Source organism: Atractosteus spatula, chromosome 1 (assembly GCF_055471065.1).
Source record: "Atractosteus spatula isolate fAtrSpa1 chromosome 1, fAtrSpa1.hap1, whole genome shotgun sequence".
Lineage (NCBI taxonomy): Eukaryota > Metazoa > Chordata > Actinopteri > Semionotiformes > Lepisosteidae > Atractosteus > Atractosteus spatula.
In genome coordinates this window covers 63,468,557-63,491,101 of record NC_142706.1, presented here as the reverse complement: position 1 = coordinate 63,491,101, position 22,545 = coordinate 63,468,557, and the positions used below count along the sequence as shown (strand labels likewise).

General features: G+C 50.0%; 1 protein-coding gene across 1 annotated transcript in view; it reads left to right on the top strand.

Annotated features, from left to right (window-relative positions):
- The window catches only part of itga5 (integrin, alpha 5 (fibronectin receptor, alpha polypeptide)), a 71,828-nt gene that overhangs the window by 41,089 nt on the left and 8,194 nt on the right, over positions 1 to 22,545 (top strand). The window contains exons 16-27 of the mRNA XM_088923974.1: positions 1,264 to 1,319; positions 2,084 to 2,235; positions 2,382 to 2,519; positions 6,033 to 6,100; positions 10,357 to 10,507; positions 10,721 to 10,813; positions 12,513 to 12,592; positions 13,718 to 13,798; positions 14,387 to 14,492; positions 14,796 to 14,954; positions 17,916 to 18,026; positions 21,022 to 21,135. Of these exons, the coding sequence (XP_088780100.1) occupies positions 1,264 to 1,319; positions 2,084 to 2,235; positions 2,382 to 2,519; positions 6,033 to 6,100; positions 10,357 to 10,507; positions 10,721 to 10,813; positions 12,513 to 12,592; positions 13,718 to 13,798; positions 14,387 to 14,492; positions 14,796 to 14,954; positions 17,916 to 18,026; positions 21,022 to 21,135 (1,309 nt within the window). The remainder of the gene's footprint in view (positions 1 to 1,263; positions 1,320 to 2,083; positions 2,236 to 2,381; positions 2,520 to 6,032; positions 6,101 to 10,356; positions 10,508 to 10,720; positions 10,814 to 12,512; positions 12,593 to 13,717; positions 13,799 to 14,386; positions 14,493 to 14,795; positions 14,955 to 17,915; positions 18,027 to 21,021; positions 21,136 to 22,545) is intronic.

The window sequence follows — 22,545 nt, the reverse complement described above, 5'->3', positions numbered from 1 at the left end:
ATTTGTATTGAGCTTGTGTTTGGAATCGCCCAGGTTAGGAACTTGCTTGGCGATGGGTTAATATCCGACTAGAGATGGGGTGTTCAGGACTTGCTGTGTCACCCCCACTTTCGTTTCCTGCAATACATTTGTGCATTGAAACATTGCTGTGTACTGCCTTGATTGGGCAAAGCAGTTGCCTGGTGACAGAAGGGGTGGGAACGAGGGGGGCGCAGGGAGTTGTGGCTGTTGCAGTGAATGAGATATTGTTTGGCCATGAACCACAGCTGGGAAACATCAGGCCACCCCCCCCCCCCCCCCCACCATCAGTGAAGCGTGGGATTGTGGTATAAGAGGATAGGGGGGGCTGGGGCCGAGCACTGTGGTATGGATGATGTCACAGGATACAGAATAATACAGACTGTCTGCATGTTGAAATCCGAAGCATTTCTCTCCCTCTCGAGCTGGAGAACTCTTTCCTCCCCTTGTTCAATTAATCTGTCATCAGAACTGTGATATACAGAAGTGGACTCCACACTGAAATCAAAGAAAGCTACATTTTAGTAGCTACAGTTTTAGTCCAAGTTAGTACTGACAAAACAATATTGATATTAAAACTTTTTTTTAACTGGCTAAACATAAATAACATCCATGTGCCTTCATTACTGAAGTTTGTTCTTAAACTTTTCGTATGTTCATATTGTGTGCCCCACAGTTACACCCACACCCCTATCCATGCAGCAGCTGTGAACAATAGTTCCCCTTTGTAAACTCTACTCTTAAATGGTTCTGTGGGCTCATGAGTGGCTCATCCAGTAAAGCCATTTTCTCAGAGCACAGGTTGTGCTCTGTGGTCCATATGTCACTCTCATGAGACTAATTGACTACATCTGGCTCTTTAAGTGGCAGCGTGCATTTGAAGCAGCACTGGTGAGATAGTGTTAGAATTAATCAGCCAGGGCTTCTGTGTCTGGGGGCTTTAGTGATGTCAGCATGAGATGCGCTGCTCCTCCAATTGGCACTGACTCTCCTGTCAGGCGCTGTGGAGCTGCACAGTGCATCACATGGCGATTGGCTCTGTTGGCTGGCATGTTTTAGGAGTATGTCCGCACGCCTCATTCTTTCACTAGGCAGGTACACATGTCACACCTGGAGGGCTAAGGCTTAGAGCACAGTCTGGGTATGTAGAGAACCCAGGCAGCTCTCCCACCTCCTCCACCTTCCCCCAGCTGGGAGTGAAATATGTGTGTTTGTTACAAAACTGCCTCATCTCTTCTCTTTCAGCGTCAACCTCAGTTTCTGCCTGTCTGCCAATGGGAAACATTTGCCTGATGAAATAGGTAAGAAGGCTCTCAAGTTACTGCTCATTCCTCAGTAAAGACCTTAAAGCCTGCAGGTCACTGATAAAGGAACTCTTTGGCTCAAAACCTCAGGCTACAATAATTTGCCAGATTAATTCAGTTATACAGGGCCCATGTGAAATGAAAAACAGAAGCCATATGGCTCTTCAGACCCAGGAGGGCGTATCTGTATCTGGGTTAAGCAGTGGCCCATTGGACCTTCCTTGGTTCTGCAGTGTACCAGCTCACTCTGCCAAAGAACATTATCTCCTTCTGAATCCGGCTGATCATACATCCTTGCACAAGGCTTTGAGAAGATTCAACAAAGATTAGATCACCACTGCAATGCGCTGAGTTCTTGAATAGTTCCAATATATACGGTTTAAGAAATTATAATGGAGATGAGTGAGATCAGCTTCCTTTGGTTAGCACCTTATTAACCTCTGGTGTGTGTTGGACATCCCGGGCTCTGAACTAGCCCATGGGTTTACTGAAGGCCTGTGCTTGAGTTCATTTAGATCAGGAATCGTCAAAGCCCATAATCCCAGGATGAACACAGTATCGCTTGTTCAATGAAGGTTGACTTAGACAAGTTTATTAAATGTCCATTTAATGCAATGTAGAAAACATGCTGGACTCTAGAGGAGGTTAGAAACACCCGATTGAAGTACCTCAGGGAACAGTTCGGGAGGTGAACCTGGGAATGCTACAGAAGTGCTGATATGGCCACAGCCCCTTTGCTGATGGGATCGCTCTCCCTGCAGAGTTCCTGGCGGAGGTGCAGCTGGACCGGATGAAGCAGAAGGGGGCGGTGAAGCGGGCTCTGTTCATGAGCACCCAGCAGCCCGTCATGCAGGAGACCGTGCGCGTGCGGAACGGCGCCCGCAGCTGCAGAGACGTCAAGATCTACTTACGGGTGAGTCGGCTTGCCCACCTGAGGGCCGAACCCACGGCGCCCCCGTCAGGAGCCCGGAGCCCAGCCGCACTGCCATGCCCACACCAGCTTCACTGGGGAAAGAGCCCGGATGTGATCCCTCCCCGTCCTGTGTGTCTGCTCCGCAGGAGGAACACGAGTTCCGGGACAAGCTGTCTGCCATCCACGTGGCCCTCAACTTCAGCCTGGACCCCCGCGCGGCTGCCGACCGGCACGGCCTGAGGCCCATCCTCAACTACCAGACCACGGAGCTCATTGAGCAGAAGGTAATCCAGGGCGTGGTTCTGGCTGCTTGTTTGCCTGTGTCCCATGTGGGCGTATCCCGGGAGGGCCAAGGGGGAGACTCGTGGGATCAGTCTGCAGAGTTGGGCTTTTGGCTTTTCTTCATAAAACGCGAAGAGCCGCATAGTCCGTCAGGTGGCTTCATTGGTGACAAAGCTGTGTCTTGGTTTTTATATCTTGAGACAGGAATGATCATACATACTTCTCTGGAACGTAGAGCTGTGTTTTGTTGCTAATAATTGTCTTTTGAATTGCAACCTGTTGGCAAAATTATTACCACCCTTCATATGAAATGGCATTGTTCATCAATGCATGTAGTGAAATATGGCTTTTTTTTTTACTTGCCAATGTCATATTTTAAAGAACCTACCTTGTGTGCAGTGAGAAAGAGCCCCAGTAGATTAACAGTTCAATAATGTCTGCAGAGCTGCTGGGTCTGGGTTTTAATTTTGGAACAGCGGAAAGGTTACAAAGCAGAGGAGGCGATTTTTGCCCATCCAGCACGTTTGGTATTTATTCAGTACTGGATCAATTTAGTAACTAATTGATCCAAGGATCTCATCCAGCTGTGCGTTGAAAGAAGCCAAGGTATCCCCAGGAACACTTTTCTCCTGTGTTTTTGGGAGAAAGGCTTCACTTCCTTCCCTGGCTCTTCCGGCTCCGCTGGCTGGTAGTGCATGCTGGGACTGGAATCTGGGGGAGCCTCACAGGCCCACAGAAAGACCGGGCTGGGAGAGAGAGACCTGCGTGGCAGCGATCCAGTCGCTCGTGATGCGGGACTTCCGCGTCGGGGCGCCTGTGCGATGGCGTCGCGCGCGGCCTGTGCGTTCTCTCGCGGCGTAATTCGCACCAGATGCGCGGTGACAGCTTAACATAACAATGGCGATAACAGGCGCTCAGACCGTGTTGGCAGAAACTCCTGGAATAAAACTCTCTCCGCGGATCAGCCAGCTTGGTTTTTTTTCCCCTCATGTGGGGAATTCTCAGCTTCGCAAAACAGCTTGTTGTTCTTGTCGGAGAAGGAGGAATTCCTAGCGGCGAGAAGCCCTTGGAAGCCACCTGCAGTTAAGGGAGAGTTCCAGATGGGGTGGGGGGGGACGGAGCCAGTCGGTCGTGTGAGCGCTGCGACATCCTGCTCCCACAGTAGAGCTGAGGGGTTGAGCGCAGGTGTGTCTTCAGAGGGTTAGGAGGGCACAATCTCGGAGTCGCTGGCAAGAGCAGTGCAGTTGAAGGACTGGCCCCTGAACACCCCCGCCTTATGCGTAGTGCAGATTTCTGAGAGTTTACGAGCAGTTGATGCAGTGTAATTTACAACAGCAGTCCTTGCTGTACAAAATAAGCCTTCTTAGGTTCTGCCTGTGTTTTCCCATGACTGGCCACAAGCAGGTGATCTGCCCAGCCCACTTTACAGTACTAAGAAAAATTCCTCCTGCCCACCTCAGCTGAGTATTAACCACCCCCCCCCCCCCCCCCCCCGGGTGAAAGCAGAATAATTCTACTGCTGTCCATTTCAACCTCCTGGTCAGTGTTACACAGCTTGTAGATGGAGAGGACCAGAGGAGACTCGGGGCAGAAAATGCATTAGATAGCCAAGCCTGTGTCGTAGTGTGTTAGGAGAAGCCCCAGACAGACCTGTTGGGATTTGTTCAGCTGGTGAACAACATCGATCTTACCCACTCGCTGATGACTTGGTCTGAAATTCAGTCGGAAAATTGTGCTCTATATGACGCACAACCACCCAGCAACAGAAAAGATGACGAATGCAGGGCTTCTCCCCCAGCCTGCCATGGCCAGATGTCTAAATGACTGGCTGTCAAAGCAGTTCTGCCTGCATTGCAAAGCAGGAAACGAAGTGCCCTTCCACTCCACACCTGCTCGTCACCTGTGTTCCACTGTTCTGATTCAGAAATGAGCTCGAATTCCCTGGTTTTTCCCCCCCCCCAGCCCATTTCTAAAACCTGATCCTGGGCCAGGACAGTTCCAGTGGCTGCAGCAGATCTTAATGAGAATTGGCCCGCTCTCTAATTACAAGGGTGGCTGTGCTTTGATATGGGTGTACCAGGAGCTCTGCACACACAGGGAAGCAATTAGGAAGGCGAGGCTTGTAGCCCTTCATGATATAAGAGGCTCCACTCTCTCTCTCTCTCTCTCTCTCTGGTTTCTCTGTGGCATATTGGGTGTTGCCACGTGTGGCAAGCCTGCGGGCTGCCACGCTCTCCTCTGATGTGGCCCCCATCAAGCGTGCCAGCGGTTTCGTGAGTGATGCCATGGCTAAGAAGTTACGGGTTCAATTGGCAACTGAAAACCCTACGAACACAAGGAGAGGTTTCAAGGTGGAGGAGGCCATTTGGCCTGTGTTTTTGCTGGATGGGTTACGCATGAGAGTGTGCTGGTCCAGGGAGTTCCCCCACACGGCTTTTTGCAATAACCCAGTGAATCAGGTTTTGCAATTTGGCTAAATATTTAATCCCAGGCACCCACAACTCTTTGTGTAAAGCTTCCCTTTCTCCATATTCATGCAGTTTAATTCTTCAGTTTTAATTTGTCTCAGGTCTTGAGGCGAGTGGGTTCCCCCTGTCAGGCCTGGTAAAGATGGTGAACAGGAATGAATTCTTTGCAGTTGTCTCTGCTCCGGGTTCGAGAAATAGAGCTTTTCACACCTTTAGTCACACAGCACTGCAGGACCTGATTCTGTTTTACTTTACTTGAAATTGCGGTGAGAGCTGGGGGCTGCGTCTAGAAGTGAAAAAATAACACTGCTTTCCCACTTCAGAGGATGTGCAGTTGTGTGACTTGGCTGGATTGTTTCAGGAGGAGCTCGGAAGATTCATGGAGCGCCGATGGGATTTTGTATCCCTTATTCCCTGGTGGAATGTGGCGGTCACAGAACTGTATCCAGTTGGCTGTGACAGAAAAGGTTTTTAAAATAAAGTTTTGAGAAGTCAAATTGTTTTCAGTTAATCACTGTTTTGTTTGCCAGGAGAATATCCTCAGAAAACTTGCACCGATTTTTTTCCTGCCTGGACGGTTGTTACCGATTGAAGGGGATATTATATACAAGCAATAAAACATAACATGATAAAACTCCTGCAGTCAAATTGTAAATGGTTTGTGCAGCTTAGACTCTCAAAGGCAGTTTGTTTTACATCTGTTTACGTGGATTTTTATTCAGGACCACAGAGATCAGGGCATTTAAATATCAGCACGGCTTTTTTTTCACACTGCAGGCTTGTCATTTCAAAGCACCTTGGTTGCTGCTGTTTTCAGGGGTCCCCTTCAATATGGTCTTTTATTCCTTGTGGGAAGAGCTGCAGCTGCAACAGCAGTGTGGTAAAACCCAATCCTGTCCATCTTTTGTCTGCCAGAAACCAGCAAATGCCCATGAAATCCATTGCGTTTCTGGATGGCTGGCTGCTGGTGTATCAGTCTCTCTCACAGTCTCCCTCTGTTCAGACCTGCTTCACAGGTGTCTGTTTGTTGTGTGTGTTTGTGTTTAGGCCCAGATTCTGCTGGACTGCGGAGAGGACAACATCTGTGTACCAGACTTGAAACTGGCTGTGCATGGGTGAGTCAGGCCTGCTGGGGCTGTGTGGGTCACTCCTGTCCGTACCTCGCCGCTCTCCCTCCCTCTGTGTGTGTCACTCCTGTCCGTACCTCGCCGCTCTCCCTCCCTCTCTCTCTGGGTCACTCCTGTCCGTACCTCGCCGCTCTCCCTCCCTCTCTCTCTGGGTCACTCCTGTCCGTACCTCGCCGCTCTCACTCCCTCTCTCTCTGGGTCACTCCTGTCCGTACCTCGCCGCTCTCCCTCCCTCTGTGTGTGTCACTCCTGTCTGTACCTCGCCGCTCTCCCTCCCTCTCTCTCTGGGTCACTCCTGTCCGTACCTCGCCGCTCTCCCTCCCTCTCTCTCCGGGTCACTCCTGTCCGTACCTCACTGCTCTCTCTCCTCTGTGTGGGTCAGTCCTGCCTCCCCTCTCTCCCTCCTCTGTCTGGGTCACTCCTGTCCGTACCTCACTCCTCTCACTCCTCTGTGTGGGTCAGTCCTGCCTCCCCTCTCTCACTCCTCTGTCTGGGTCACTCCTGTCCGTACCTCACCGCTCTCCCTCCCTCTGTGTGTGTCACTCCTGTCCGTACCTCGCCGCTCTCCCTCCCTCTGTGTGGGTCACTCCTGTCCGTACCTCGCCGCTCTCCCTCCCTCTCTCTCTGGGTCACTCCTGTCCGTACCTCACTGCTCTCCCTCCCTCTCTCTCTGGGACACTCCTGTCTGTACCTCGCCGCTCTCCCTCCCTCTCTCTCTGGGTCACTCCTGTCCGTACCTCACTGTTCTCCCTCCCTCTCTCTCTGGGACACTCCTGTCTGTACCTCGCCGCTCTCCCTCCCTCTCTCTCTGGGTCACTCCTGTCCGTACCTCGCCGCTCTCCCTCCCTCTCTCTCCGGGTCACTCCTGTCCGTACCTCGCCGCTCTCACTCCCTCTCTCTCTGGGTCACTCCTGTCCGTACCTCGCCACTCTCCCTCCCTCTGTGTGTGTCACTCCTGTCCGTACCTCACTGCTCTCCCTCCCTCTCTCTCTGGGTCACTCCTGTCCGTACCTCGGCGCTCTCCCTCCCTCTCTCTCTGGGTCACTCCTGTCTGTACCTCGCCGCTCTCCCTCCCTCTCTCTCTGGGTCACTCCTGTCCGTACCTCGCCGCTCTCCCTCCCTCTGTGTGGGTCACTCCTGCCTCCCCTCTCTCCCTCCCTCTGTGTGGGTCACTCCTGTCGGTACCTCGCTGCTCTCACTCCTCTGTCTGGATCACTCCTTCCTCCCCTCTCTCCCGCCCTCTGTGTGGGTCACTCCTGTCAGTACCTCGCTGCTCTCACTCTGTCTGGGTCACTCCTGTCAGTACCTCACAAGTGGTTGGTGTAGGAGTGTAGGAGATGCTGGATATGTGGGATGAACAGGACTATAGCCTAGGTGGACAGATATTATGCTGTAAGTCATTTTCGGGTCAGCAGAAACCTTTTGGGGCTCCAGGACAGGCTTGGAAACTTTTAATCAAGGGTTCATGGGAAGGTGAAAATCAACAATGAGGTTTTAGTGTTTGAGGATTTTACGATGGCCCAGTTGCGCTCGTACAAGCGGACAGGGTCACTTTGTCAGTAGTGCAGGTAAACGGGGGAGAACAGATCAGAAGAGTTTCGGAAATATAGCTACTAGAGAGCTCCTGATTGAGACTGTGGCACTACTGAAGGGGTGTCCCCAAAGCATAACTCGCGCAGGAGGTCTGAGCCAGGCAGGGTGCGATGCTGGGAAACCCTGGTTCCTCTCTCACCCAGTGGAGCTGGTTTGTAGCCCCAGGGCCCCGGTGGGGTCGCTGGTGTATCAGGTCACGATCAGTGCTCCCCAACAGGGTGCAGGGTGGGACAGAAGCGCTAACAGGTGCAGCCAGTTTGGAGAAGGGGAGGAGGAGGACAGGGTGGGAAGTGGCTGGAACCGAAAGATGAAAGAAATTGATTTCAGCAAAAGAAAAAAAAGATGCTGAGGTCGGAGAGCTTTCAGCTCCTTTTGAAGCTGTTGCATACGTCTGCTGCACTTTGATTAAAGAAACCTGCCTGTACACTTCAAAACTGAACAGCTCAGCTGTTCCATTTATTTTGGATTGTTTTTTAATTTGTTTTTAACTGCTCTTTCACACCTGCAGATGTTCTTGATCATTGATCCCAGTCCCTTCCATACTCCCGAGCACACTTCAGAAAAACCCGTACAAATCTTTGGTTTACTTCTGTTCACCCGCTGAGAGGGCAGCAGACTTGGGTATTATTAATCTGGGTCTAGATATCAGCTAGCACGGCGAGGAGAGACCCAGCAGAAATGGCAGGAGAAATCAAACAGACCGCATTTGAGGGAGGTTCTGAGGAGAAAGCACAGAGAAGTTATGATATTCTAGGGTACTGTGTTCCAGGCGCTCCATAAAAAGATATGGAAAATCAAGGAATTAAAAACATGTGGTGTCACCTCGTCTTTTAGGCTGGAGAATTCTGTACTGTGCACATGTGGTGTAGTTCTCAGGAACTTTATGCTGGCATAGCACATGATTTCTTTTTAGTTTTAGAGTCCCTTGTTGTGCACGTGTTGAAGGCATGGCACAAATAAAGATCAAGGCAACCCTGAATATGATAACCCCTGAAGAGCACTTTGCATTATGGAAATTTATACAGATTATTTGCACATGCATTTAATTGTAGTGTTATTAAGCATGTTTGCAATGGAACTATGCACAGAACACTGTAATGATGCAAATGTACATATAATTAAGTCATTGCCAACAATGTGCACTATGTAAATGTATACAAGGCAAAATTGTGCTGGGATATTTTCGTGCTTTCAATTAGTTTGGCTGGAAAGTGAAAGCAGTCTGAGGTGCTGTCACCTTTATTCCGAGTGGCTTAGAAGCTTTGATTCAATGCAGAGACGGACCTTGCTGAGAGGACCTATGAGAATCCATACACTTAGAGGTTCAGATGCACTAGTTGAGAGAAACGTATTTTTTCCAGGCTCTTGACGCCAGTGCCTCAGCTAAGAGTGCGATTGCTTCTGACACCCTTGCAGCTTGCTTGGCACATTTAACTCAAACAAAGTTTCCCTTTTTTTCGTCATGAACGAAGCTGTTTCCCCACCCGCCAGAGAAACTCCAGCATTTGAAATATTGATTGTCCTGCTTCCTCTGCAGAACTTTATGAGGGCTGGGACATAATTGGAATCAGCTGTGCTTCCCTCATATGGAAACTCTTATTGTATTCAGGGCCGTGGGGAGGGAGGAGACTGTACAGTCCTGTTCTCTGCACTATCACATGTCCTACATTATTGCTACATTGAATACATGGAAGGGAATTTGAAGGGGAGGGGGGTTAGGTTTTCCTGAGACAAATCTTCCTGATGTGATTTTTGGTAATATCCCAGCTCTCCCTATAAGGTGTATTGACAATCCCAGAAGAAAGGAGCCTAAAACCAGTTGCTGGCCAGGCCTAAGCCTGGTTTCTGCATTCATGTGAAAGACAGCAGGGAGATTGTGACTGGCATTGATTGCACTGTCCTCCACCCTAGCGAGAAGGTCCAAGTGCCTGCCGGATGCACTGCTTTTTAAATGATTTGTTAAAAACATGTAAAATATGATAGCAGCCACTTCATCCCCTCCAGGGTGCTGCGTCACCAGTGAATCTGGCGTGACAGGTTCTGGTTCTGGTCGCGTCCTCGTTGGTAATTGGCTGCGGACAGGAGGAACGGACGTGAGGTGACGGGGACCCCCACGGGCCTCAGTGCGCTGAGCGTGGTAAAGGCGATGAGTGTGGGTTCAGCTCAGGCAGGCCGGCTCGCTCCTGCGCCGCTAGCTGGCTGGGGCTCCCCCAGGCTGTGGCGCGCAGCTGCCTGTGGTCTGCCGGGGTTGCCCGGGTTCGCCCTGTGGAGACTTGGGCGAGACGAGCAGCCGCCCCCTCCTGTCCTGTCCGGTGGCAGGTGGGCGTGTCCACATGTTCTCGCAGGAAAGCCTCACCTGAGCACGTGATCTTCGGGAAGGACAATGTGAGCTGGGAGCAGTGGGAAGAGAGAGCATATTCCACATTGAAAAATACTAAACTAGTGATGTCAGACTCCCTGTGGAAGATTTCCTTCCCCACTGGGGGAGGGTTGCAAGTAAGAAGAGCCCCCATCAGTGCTTTGGCAGCTCATAGCATCACGATCTCGCTGTCCTGTTCAAAAACTCTCAGATGGCTCTTAAACGCTGGCTTGTATGCTTTTGAGGGGCGTGGGATTGGAGGCCTGACGTCTTGTGGCCTTCTCGATTGCAGCGACAAGAAAGAGGTCTACCTGGGCGACGACAACTCCCTGACCCTCACCTTCAACGCGCGGAACGAGGGAGAGGGAGGGGCGTACGAGGCGGAGCTGTATGTCATCCCTCCCCCCGAAGCTGATTACAGCGGGATTGTACGCAATAACGAGGTTGGTCCTCCTGGCCTGTTACTTCTTTCTCGGACGTCAATACAGCTCCACCTAATTGTTAACTATATATACATAGTTATGTTACTCACAAGTCATGAAACTGTATTCTGTACTCACACCAAACTGTCGCTGTTCTGATGATGCAGTCCTGGGTCAGGGCTCGGCTCAGGCGATGCATTGTGCTAATCCTGTGCGTTGCCCCATGTCTTTCAGAGCCTCTCTCAGCTGACCTGCAGCTATGAAATGCTAAACCAGACGCGAGTTGTCATCTGTGATCTGGGCAACCCTATGAAGTCTGGCACCAGCGTAAGAATCCTGCTTTTAAACTTTGTCTTTATTTCAGTGTCTGTTCTTGAGCAATTCCCCAGGGCCTTTACAGAAATGTTCCTGTAGGTTCTTGCTCTTCAATAAAGGGCCTTTAAAAATAATTCTCCTCCCAACCACTTGAGGCAATGGATCAGTTAACAATACAATGCCTTCTTTTTGTTCTTAACTGGAGTTTTCAGTTAGAACATATTTTTCCATTATCCCTAAACAAGGGGGAAGGCAATCTTATCATGTAGACACATCCTCTTGTCACAACAACTGATGCAGTCCTGAGTTTTTCAAAACTACTCTATTACGTTTCCATCAACACCTCAGGCCCCTCTTCGGATTTGCCTGTTAGATCAGTCCACATGTGTGTATTACATGTCGCTGTGGTGAAATAAAGATTTTATACACAGAAGGTGCATCGTTAAAGATGCCCTTTCTTGCTCAGTGCCTGGCTGGAGCTCGAACAGTGGGGCTTTTGTGTCTGCTGGGGGACAGAGCCAGCGAAAGGAAGTTAACTCTGATCCCATGTGGTTACTGGCCTCAGAGAAACAGGAAGAGCCCAGCAGGGAGCGCAGGGCAGGAGCGTACCATGTGGTTTTAAAGCCATCACCACAAGGGCTTCCTGTCATGACCTTTGTTTAGGAGTGCAAAATGTTTAGTGCTTTTAAAGGCGCTATATAACTGTTTTATTATTATTAATAAGGGAGTTTCATTATGTCTCTAGAAACACATTAATGACAAAACCTGGTTGTCTATAGATCACTCTTTAGGGCATTGTGCAATCATGCATTTCTGTACAGCCAGGGATATTGTATAGCTCAGGGCACTTTAATAGTGCTGTCAGTCAGTGACAACTTCTATTTAAAAGGCAGAAGGACACCTTGGAACACTCATCAAAACGCAGTTTGTGTGTCCCCGTGTGTTTAAGCCTGACCTTCCACCATGCCCGTCCACCTACCCCTTCTGCAGCAGCTCTTTGCCTCAGTCCACCTTGGGGGAGGGGAGGGGGCCGAGTCGGTCGTTCCCTCAGCCAATCGGGAGGTAGCAAAATCTGTGTCAAATCGCCAACGCCCTGACCTGCTCCATGTCTGCGTTCATTGGCGGCTACTGAAATGAGCTTGTTATTGACACCAGTGTTCTGCATTCTGGCGCATAGTGTTTAATGATTTCAGAAATGCACGAAGAAGCTGGTCTCACTGTCCAGATGGCACAGGAGCAGTGCAGGACATTGGACTGTAGTTTCACCTGGATAGCAATTTGTATTCTCAGCTTAGTTTAAGTGTCACTCTGAGACTTCAGCTTGAGCATTCTTGTAGGGGGTCCTCTCCCTGCGGCCTATAGGAGAGACCGGACTGACAATTAATCCCTTCCCCCCACCCCCCTCCTGCCTCCAGAGTGCCATTAGACACTCTAATTAGCCCCGAGTCTTCGTTAGTTATTTCTACACCTCAAAAAGATAAGAGCCTGGAATACGGCTTTCCAGCCTTTGAATCCCCACCCCCCCCCCCAAAACATGCGCTGATCACGCGCCCCGCGCTGGGGGGCAGATCTGTTCAGCCCGGGCTCGTGCAGGTGTGGAGCAGCTGTGCAAGGCTGGCAGGAGTCGGCAGCCGCCCAGCGGGGAGGGGGTCCTGTGTGACTCCGACAGCCCTCGCGCCCCCGCCCTGACGCCCTGCCCCTCTCCTTTCAGCTCTGGGGTGGCCTGCGCTTCACCGTCCCCAACCTCGACGACTCCCGGCGCGCCGTGCACTTCGACTTCCAGATCCGCAGGTATGTCAGCGTCCCCCAGCAACATCCCGGGCCTGCGGGAAAGGGGAAGAGCCGCTTGCTAGTGGAATCTGGCAGCAGTGAATGTACCGGGGGGGAGAATCCACTCTGATGAGCTTTTGTGAGGAGATCTGTACCCCTGAAGTTTGGGCACGGGCTCTCACGAGGAAGTGTGTCAGCTCTATGGTCTATATTGTGTGTGGTGGTGTGTGTGGGGGTGTGTGTGGGGGTGTGTGTGGGGGTGTGTGTGGGGGTGTGTGTGGTGGTGTGTGTGGTGGTGTGTGTGGTGGTGTGTGTGGTGGTGTGTGTGGTGGTGTGTGGTGGTGTGGGGTGTGTGTGGGGTGTGTGTGGGGTGTGTGTGGGGTGTGTGTGTGGGGTGTGTGTGGGGTGTGTGTGTGGGGTTTGCAGAGTCCTGCGATCAGCTGTACAAAATATCTCAGGTTCAGGACAGTAAGGGTATTGCACACAGGAGCTGAGCACATGTATTAAATACTGAAGTCACGGGCAAAGATATTCATGTATTTAAGGTAAGTTTTCATCGGACAAACATCACAATAGTCTTGGCTTTTTTCCCTCTCTGTGTTCCATCTTTTTCTGCTAAACCATCAAAAATAGAAAAAGGGAGAGCCTGTTCTGCATGTTCAAAACCCTAAAGCACAGTTAAAGCATGTGACTGTGGATATCCTCTGTCAAAGATTTGGAGACTGCAATAAGTTTCACGCAGTACTTGAATCTTAAAATCGCCCTTCCCACCAGTCCTGGGGATTGTCACACATGCAAATCCAAAGTTTGATATGTACCGCTGTGTTTTACACTCTGCTGTTTTAATGACTAGTCAGAAATGTAAGACAGCTGGCCAAAGAGAGGATATTATTTGGCCCATCTGGTCTGTTTAGTTGATGGTAGATAATCAGTCACAGAATCCCATCTTACTGTTGCTTAAGGGAGCTGGCCTCAATAACACATCAGGGTGATTTGTTCCAGACATCCACAACCCTTTGTGTGAAGAGGTGATTCCTCTTTTCAGTCCTATTCATAACTTATACTTATGGCTCCCGGTCCCTTATTTCACTGCTCTGTTTTAAAAGCTGTAAGAGATGAGTGATCCTCTGTTTTATTTCTTCCCAGTAAAAATGAAAATAATTCCCGCAGCGATGTGGTATCCTACAAGCTGGATGTGGCAGTGCTGGCGGACGTCATCTTGCAGGGGTGAGGAAATGGAAGCATTAATAGCATCAGATGCCCAGATGGGTGGGAATGTTGGGTATTATGTGACCGAAAGGAGTATAACAAGTATGGCTGTATACAATGACAACAGTCCTGCAGGCCGTGTGACATCTCACAGTGTCATTGGTGTACAGTGCATTACCATTTGGGTCACAGTGCAGTTGCCTTTCATCTAACAACACACTTGATCATGTCACCTCATGCCTGACGATAATCCACGCCAGGCTTCAGACCATCTGTGTGAGCAGGGTCTGGGAACGACCCTGTACTTTTTAAAATGTTGCACTTTTTTTTCCCTTGGTTATTTTAAAGGTGCCCGTCAAGCCAGATTTATTTGGCCGATGCAGTTATCTGCTGGGCCTTTAACTGGAAGAATTTAGGTAAAGCAGCCTGCTCAAGGGTACAACAGCTGGCATTAGAATCCCCAGCTTTCCGGCCACGAGTCCCGAATTGTTCCTGCTGCTCCACGGTGCTCTCCTGCTGCCCTCCGGAGCGGATATGTTTATACGCCAGTCTGTCAGGGTGCGTGTGAGTGAGAGCGCTGACCGGATTCTGTCTTGGCGCCGGCAGGGTGTCTCGTCCGGACAAGGTCATCTTTCCGCCGGCCAACTGGAAGGCCACTAAGCGACCGGTGACAGAGCAGGATGTCGGCCCCCTGGTTCACCACGTGTACGAGGTGAGCAACCGCAGATCAGCCTGACTGACCAACCTCTCCCAAGGGCAGATTCTTGTTCAAAAGTTAAAAACTCTTTGAACGGAAAGAGATTTTCACTGTTCTCACCTTTTTTCCCCCAAACGTGATCACATAAGGCCTCTTGACTGGACTAATTAAGATTAACATAACCTTAAGGCGCTGGTGAAAGCCACCCATAGTAATAAACACAGTGCTCCTGTAATGACGCTACCATCTGAGCTGCTGCCTCTACTGCTGGTGTGTTGATGCTTGGTCTTCTCACTGGTGTCTCTCTTTTCTTCCCAGCTGGTGAACCATGGTCCTAGTCTGATCAGCCACACCCTCCTGGAGCTGCATTGTCCAATGAAAATCCAGAACCACCAGCTGATGTACCCTGTGGAGGTCATAACCCAGGGCCCCCTGAACTGCACCACTAACAAAACCATCAACCCACAGCAGCTCAAGGTAGGAAGGAACAGCTCTACCCTGTATCATCTAATAATAATAATTGCTTACACTTATATAGCGCTTTTCTGGACACCACTCAAAGCGCTTTACAGGTAATGGGGTCTCCCCTCCACCACCACCAATGTGCAGCATCCACCTGGTTCATATACCGGACATGCTAATAATTGTTAGTTGGCACTACAGTTGCACATTGACATATCCTCCACTGCAATTGTAAAACCACTTAACATCTGATTATCAATTTAACCATTTAATAATGGAACAGTTAATTGACAATGAATAGTTAATTGCCAATTCCATGAGCTGAAGTGTCTTAATGGGATGGATCATGGGCCAGTCTCTGTAGCATGCACGGCTCCCCCTTGAAGGGTCCAGCTTAGGTTTACCAAATACTGAACGGCTCAGCACAGTCACATCTGATGGAGCAGGACCTTGAACTTTTGTTCATGCAAATGCTTAATTGTCCCTCCCCCATATTTGTAAGGTGCGCAATGTTCAGAACAGTTTTTTTTTTTAAATTGGTTATTTTGACAAATTCATTCAGGCTCTGGGCTATAAATCAGAGCTCTGAAGGGCAAAGAACAGCACAGAAGCACAGCCTGATCTGGAAGGAAGTGTTTGTACTAATGGCTGTAATGATATGTATGCACACCCATTAAAGCTCTGTCTCCTCTCGATGTTATTGTAACGCTTACGGCCGACAGGCACTGTGTAAGAGCCGGCGTACCAGAGCAGGTGACGTCACCGCCCTTCCCTGTGATAGCAGGACCACAGCTACTGGGCTGTAGAGAGATCTCTCTTTAGCTCACGGGGCTAGGTCGCTGCAGAGAGATGCGGAAGTCCCGGGTTCGAGCCCCGGACAGTGTGGGGCCGACCTAATGCGGCAAGGGCGCCCGCCTGAGCCCCCGTTGCGTTACATTATTATTGGTCACGTGGATCTTGATGACTCCCGTTCCGACTTTGTGGGTCATCTTTAAAGATGCTTCGTCCAAAAAATACCCTTGGGTCTGCTGTGCACTTGAAACAAATGTGCGTCCTAGATGCAACTGTAGGAGCCCTCCCCTTTCCCCAGAAAGCATGCACGCTCTGATCTGATCAGCGCCGAGCCCTGCGCGTGGGAAGGGTGCTGGGGCTATCCGTCCGCAGAGACGGTAGATCGCGTCTCACGCACTTGAAGAGGGAAGGAGGCTTCTAGTGCACGGGCGAGCGTCTCCTCTCTTGCAGGCTTTCCCTGGCCCATAGCCCAACATTTACGTTTTAATTAATCATCCCAGGCTTGGCATAGCACAGCACAACAATTTTCTTCCTCTCCCCCCCGCCCTCCTCCAACATGACACTGAAGTTCAGTCTCGGGCTGTTTATTTCCAGCTCGGCGTGGGGCTGTGCGTGTGTGACGACGGGAGTTATTGGTTCTAAGCAGCACCAGATGTGAACAGATGTGCTTGCCCTTTCCAGAGGTTTCACTTTTCCTTTAGGGGCTGGACTGGGCGATCGGGGGCGGGGTGGGGGGTGGGTGAGCCAGCCTGGCTTTGTGGTGCTCTCTGGGTTTTTACAAACCGGACTGAAATCTGTAGCCTGCTCATTTTCCATTTTTTTTTAAACTCTTGGAAAAATATACAGCTGTGATGCACTACAGCGTAGCAGAACTTTTAAATTGCTGTTGTATCTTTATGGTTCTGAGATTTTCCATTCCTTGCGATCAGTCTCACTCCCCTCAAACATCTGTTGAGTAGTCTCGCTCCCTTAATAAACCTCGAGAGACAGATACCCACAGTTGCAAGGAGCAGAGCTGTTTCTGTTTGGTGACTTTAGTAATATTTTTACTGATGGGCAGCAAGTTTCTGTATCCTGAAAACATTGCCTATCGGCAATAAACCTTTTACATATCTGCCTACTTTACCCTCTTTCACAAATTCTGATTGATCACATCGGTCAACCCGAATCTCTAAAAGCAAGAGTTATGTAACAAGAAGACATGCATGGTTGTTCCCTTATTGTGCTGTACAATTTATTGCCGTTTTTTTAAAAGAATCTTGTGTAGAATAAATTGAATTTAAGCGAAGAACAATAATAAGTTTACAGTTCTAATAATTTCACAGTGATACTGATTGTATTTAACAAGCACGAGGCGATGAGCATTTGTAAATTAATTTTACCCAGAACTGTTGCCTACAGCCTTGGTTTACACCGAGCAGCAGCTGGGCCATTTCCATTATTCAGCTACATTGTCAGGGCGCTGCTCAACCCCAGCATCACTTGGTCTCTCAGTGTAACCAGCCCTCCGCAATCTCCATTACATGGGTGTGGAAAAGAAAATTGTTCCCAGATGTTCCAGGTGTTTTCTTGTTGACACCCCTCATTCCCTAATCCCCTGTCCTCTGTCCCCTTTTGGCCTTCCCAACCCTTAACTGCAGGAATATTGGGAATGATGGATCATTGTGTAGCTTCCAAGCCCTTGTGATGGGCAAGTCATGCATGTCTCAGTTTATTTCCAGATCCTTTAGAAATGACTTAGTTCTTTTGCGTTGTTTTCCATAGTGAACGCTTTTAATAAAATGGAACAGGCACAGACTGGACCCTGACCAGCAGCTGGGAAGCACTGTTTTTGCTTGGCACACCATGATGTTGTGAGAGCAGAGGGGAGCTTAAATCCTGAGGGGTTAGAGGGTTGGGTATTGTGTTCTTGGAAGCTCTGTGTGCAATAAACTTGTAGAACAGAGATGAATGTTCTTGATTGTTGGCACGTTTCTGGATCATTTCCACTCTGCGGTTGTGTCACGCATGTCTACATTTCATTGATACCTGCCTAGCCTTCTCCAGATCATATCCTAGATTCAATTGAAATTGGGTTTTCAAATGGAAAGGCTGGAGTGAAATCGAAAGTTGCAAAGTCTGACTCAGGACAGCCCGAGCTGAATCGAGCGCCTCTTATTTCTTCTCTGGGTTCTGATTCCACAGCTCCAGCAGTCGCCCACTGAGCAGCCTTTGGTTCTGACCCCCAGCCCGGATCAGCACCGCGTTCAGAAGAGAGAGGCTTCTCGAGACCCCCTCTCCGAGCTCGGCACGTTGGTGAGTGACCGCTCTGCGCAAGTTGGGGTACCACTGGGGTGATTTGTTAGTTATCGAGCCCGTCGAAACGCCCTCTAGTGGATGGAAGGTGTAACTGAATGCACCGTGTTCTGGGGGACGATGACAGACCATTTCCTGTCAAGGGACTTACCCAGAGTGTCTGGGAGTGTATGTACAGGCACCTTGAATTTGTGTCTCAGATGAAAGGTGGAGTTCAGTTTGATTCAGTACCGAGATCAGGAACACGCAGTGAGTCAGTGGCAGAACCAGGCGCCCTGTGGCTTATTTCAAACACTGCGAGCGCTAGCTTGAAGTTCTGTCATCCACTGCTGTACGAGGATTCAGACCATTGCTGGTGTAACGTCAGTCGCCATAGAACTCCCATGCTGATCAGGTGTCCGGATTTGCCAAAACATCTGCCTCTTCCTCGTAGGCAGCCTCCACTCCTCCATGTGTCCAGCTCCTGCTTTGTTTAAATTCAGACGTCAGTTTTTAAAAGCTCAGGAGCTGCGCTTCTGTGTGCTTTTCAGCACCCAGCGTTAAACTCGAGTAGAGAAATGAAGGGCAAGCGAGGCTCTCTGCACGCAGGCTTATTAAAAGTGTCAGTTCCAGAGGTCACCGGGCCGCTAAATGCCGTGACTTGTGGCGATTCAGGAGGTCTGGGGTTGCAGTGGGGAAGGAGGGGGTGCTGGCAGAAGTACAGGTGTGTTTGTGAATGTGTTGGTGGGGCACAGTTCAGGGTAGCTCTCTCCGTGTCATCAATCACCTGGATCTAACACTGCAGTTGATGGCTTTATTACACATGGCCTTGATGTCATTCACTTAATGGCCCATTGGTTCACTCCGTGGCTGGAAGTCTGTGATCCAGCTGTAATTAATGGGAGCTCCCCTGGTGCTCAGACAGAAGCCCCATTGATGATGTCGCACCTGGTACCTGACTCTGTGAAAGAGTCTTTGTCTTCCTGGGCTGCTGCATTAAACCCTCATGTGTCCATTTTGCACACTGCAGGGCTAGTAAAAAAAAAAAGGGTCTCGTTTGACATTGAGGCAAACATGGCAGCTCTGTGCCTTCCGTCTGTATTACTGAAAGTCAGTACAGTGCCATCCACAGCATTCGTACCACTCTCTAGACCGCTTTCGCCAGATCTCAGAAGCTCAGCAAGCTTGGCCTGGCTCGGGACTTGGGTTAGAGATCTCTAAGGAACGCCAGCTTGCTGCAGTGGGTGGTGTTGGTGGCACGCTTCCCACTGGATCAGAATTTCAAATTTCAAAACCAGTGACCCCCTGCCGCTGCAACAGTGCGTCCTGGGTCACTGTCAAAAGAAGTGATTTCCTTCAAATGAGATATAAATCCGAGGTCCTGACTGCTCTGTCTGGCCATTAAAAGATTCCATGGCGCTGTGTGTAAGAGTAAGGGTAAGCACAGTGTCCTGGCTAAATTCCACTCTGGGCTTAAGTATTTGGGCTTTCCTGAAGTCCTCTCTCAGTTTAGCTGGCGGAGTGATACCTCTTTCCTCCCCTGGGTCTGCTGTGCACTGGGGGCTGTGTTTCTGCGGTAGGGGAAGTGGGTCCCCTCCTACATGTGAAACACAATGGGGTGAAAACCACTATATAAATGGATACAAATAGTACTACTGTTATCATTCTCATCACACTCCTTTTGAAAGTGAGGCTGGGGCAGGAGTTGCTCCGTTATAAAACGAGGAAATTCAGCAGTAGGTGCTTGCGGTGTGTCGAGTAACCTCCAGAGTTCTGAACCCCGGCCTGTGTTGAGAACAGAGCTCCCTCTCCCTGCCTGTGCAGGATCTCCTCTCCAGCCTAGTGAGCTCCCAATTTCAGGGCTGTGTTCTTGAGCCGTTCTCAAACTTGTGTTATGAGATCAGAGAGCTGGGTGCTGATCTCAAAGGGAAGTTGGTATCAGTGATCTCTCCACGCACCATTTACCCCAGAAATCTAAATGGCAATTAGGAACTTTTGAAATTCAGAGGAAGGCCTTGGAATGTCCTGGATGGCGTGGCAAACCGTTTTTAATGTTTTTTGCTGCCTGACCTTATAAGACCAAAATTTTAAGCAGGTCCCACCTCCCTGCCAACTCGCTGTCAGTGACCAGTCTTGGAGGGAGGCTTCCAGGGTCACCCAGGTCTGGGGCATGGTTGGCACTGGACCATAACAAACCCAGACCCCAGGCTGCAGACCCACAGCAGGCCTCCCTGTCTCCAGGCATTGCCATGGCGACAGCTTGGGCCGTCGTTGGTAGCGAGCTGGAATGTCGGCCTTGCTCTTACCTTATATAGTATCGCCTGTCACTGCCTGTAAATCCGTTGTCTGACTTCAGAAAGCTTTCTTGTACTTCCCACTGAACTGCGGTGATGGCTTCTCTTCCGTTTGAAGGATACATTTTCTGGTGGTTCACTAACCACGCTCGCACACAAGCCATATCCAAACTGAAGGACAGGGCTGTGATGCCCAAACCTGGTCCCGGCTGTGAAATAGTGCCCCCCAGTGCCTAAGTGCCTATGTGCATGACTTGTGAAAAGGAAAGAGCTGGGTGAATTCTTTGTACACTGACCTTTGACCTCTCCCAAAATTGAGGAGCCAAAGGCCTGATGGGTCGCTTTTTGAAAGGTGGTTGTTTGTATCTACAAGCAGTCAGCTTCTTCGTCAAAAATCCTGTGGGTTTTTTCCTCGTATCAGAGCCTTTCATTATCCAGACCTTTTGGTAAATTTCCACTAGCTTCCATATGTCTTCCACACGAGCGCACTGCTGGGTATCGTGTTCTGCACCTCCTGTGTGCTGGACGGATTAAAAACTGCTGGAATTCCAGAGCCTGGTGGTGGGTGTGTTACTGGTAAGAAGTCAAAGCAGTTGGGAGTTCTGTGTTTTATTGTGCTTAAATTGTGCAAGTTCAAGTTCCCAGCAGGCCCGTTTCCGTTTTCCTTTTCCCCGGAACCGGCTCTGACCCTACTCTCCTGTCGTCTGGCCTGTCTTCTCCAGAGCTGCTCGCAGGTGGAGTGCTGGAGGCTGCACTGCGAGGTGGGCCGGCTGGAGAGGGGCACCAGCGCCATCTTGAAAGTCCGCTCCCGCGTCTGGGCAGAGACCTTCACGCAGGTAAGGCACAGGGCTGGCGAGGGTTGGGCTGGGGTGCTGTGGGCGTGGCTTAGAATGGTGATGGGTGTGGTCATATCTTTGTGAGGGGGCGTGGCTGGCTTTTTGCGAGGGGCATGGCCAAAGCAGTGGTGTGTGGTTAAAGCTTTATTATGGGGGCGTGGTTGGATTTTTTTGCGAGGGCCTTGCGAGGGGCAGGGCCAGGGGGTGTGGTTGAAGCTTTTTTTGGGGGGTGTGGCTAAGACTGACAAACCGTGTGTCCGGGACTGGTGGGCAGGCGGGTGCCTGTTGGAGGATGCCTTTGGTTATCTGGTGCAACAATGTTTCCTTGAGTCCCTTTGCTCTTATTTGGGAGTTTCGCCACAGTGTCCTTTTAGATGTTGGTGTTTTACTGGCAAAACGTGGAGATGACTAGACAGGGTAATAACTCGCACAGTGCAAGAAAAACGGACCCCAAGCCAAGCACCGGTATCAAACCAAGTCAGTTCTGCGTTTCTGCAGAATTTCCATCCATTGGCATCGTGTATTTCTTCGAAAGATAAGTTAATGCAGTACAGTATTCTGAATAATGCATCGTGAAGGTGACATGGTATTAGAGTTGCGGGTAAAAGGAGGTGTGCTGCACTAGCAGGGAGATGGAGGGCATTGGAAGCTGTTAGATACAGGACTGGAGGTCTCCCAGCTGTAAAACCACAGCAGGTAATGCCAATGTAGACTCAGTGGTAACAGTCCACTGTGATGAGAACTACAGCAGACTCCTGTGCTGTAACCTAACCTTGTCTGTCTGCTAGCACAAAGCAGGACCTGGCTCTGTGTTTAACTCCAGAAAGAGCAGCTCTCCAAGGATGAGGTCCCATCAGTTACTGTAAAGTAAAACGGTGCTGTTGGGTCTTTGCGGGGCCAGCCAACTTGTTTCAGTCTGTACACACGCTACACAGGAGCGCTCGGAGAATGAGCAGCGCGCACGCATCTACGGCCGGGAGTCTGTGTGTGTGCATTGAAAATCCATTAGCTTGTGGGCTGGGGTTCTCATAGGATTGGAATGTCTAAGCCTTCGTTCTGGAGAGCAGACCAGCAGCGCAGTTGTTTGCTGTACTCCGGCGCCCCCTGGTGGCTGTTGGCCTCCAGGCTGGAATTTGGGTTTTGCCTTTTCAATGGCTTGAAATTCCGTTTGGAGACGGAATGAAAACGACAGATGCTTAGGAGATTGGGCCATTGTAACATTTACAGGCTGTCTGTTCTTTTATGACTTACATGGATAAAGCAGAATTTAATACCATTTTCAGTTGCAGCTGTCTGTCCATTCCAAATAATTCCAAATAAAGCAACACGTAAATATGCAGCACCTGGTGCTACTTTATATGGAAACACCAGACGGTTGTAAAAACTCGTAGCTCAAATTGCTATGCAGTG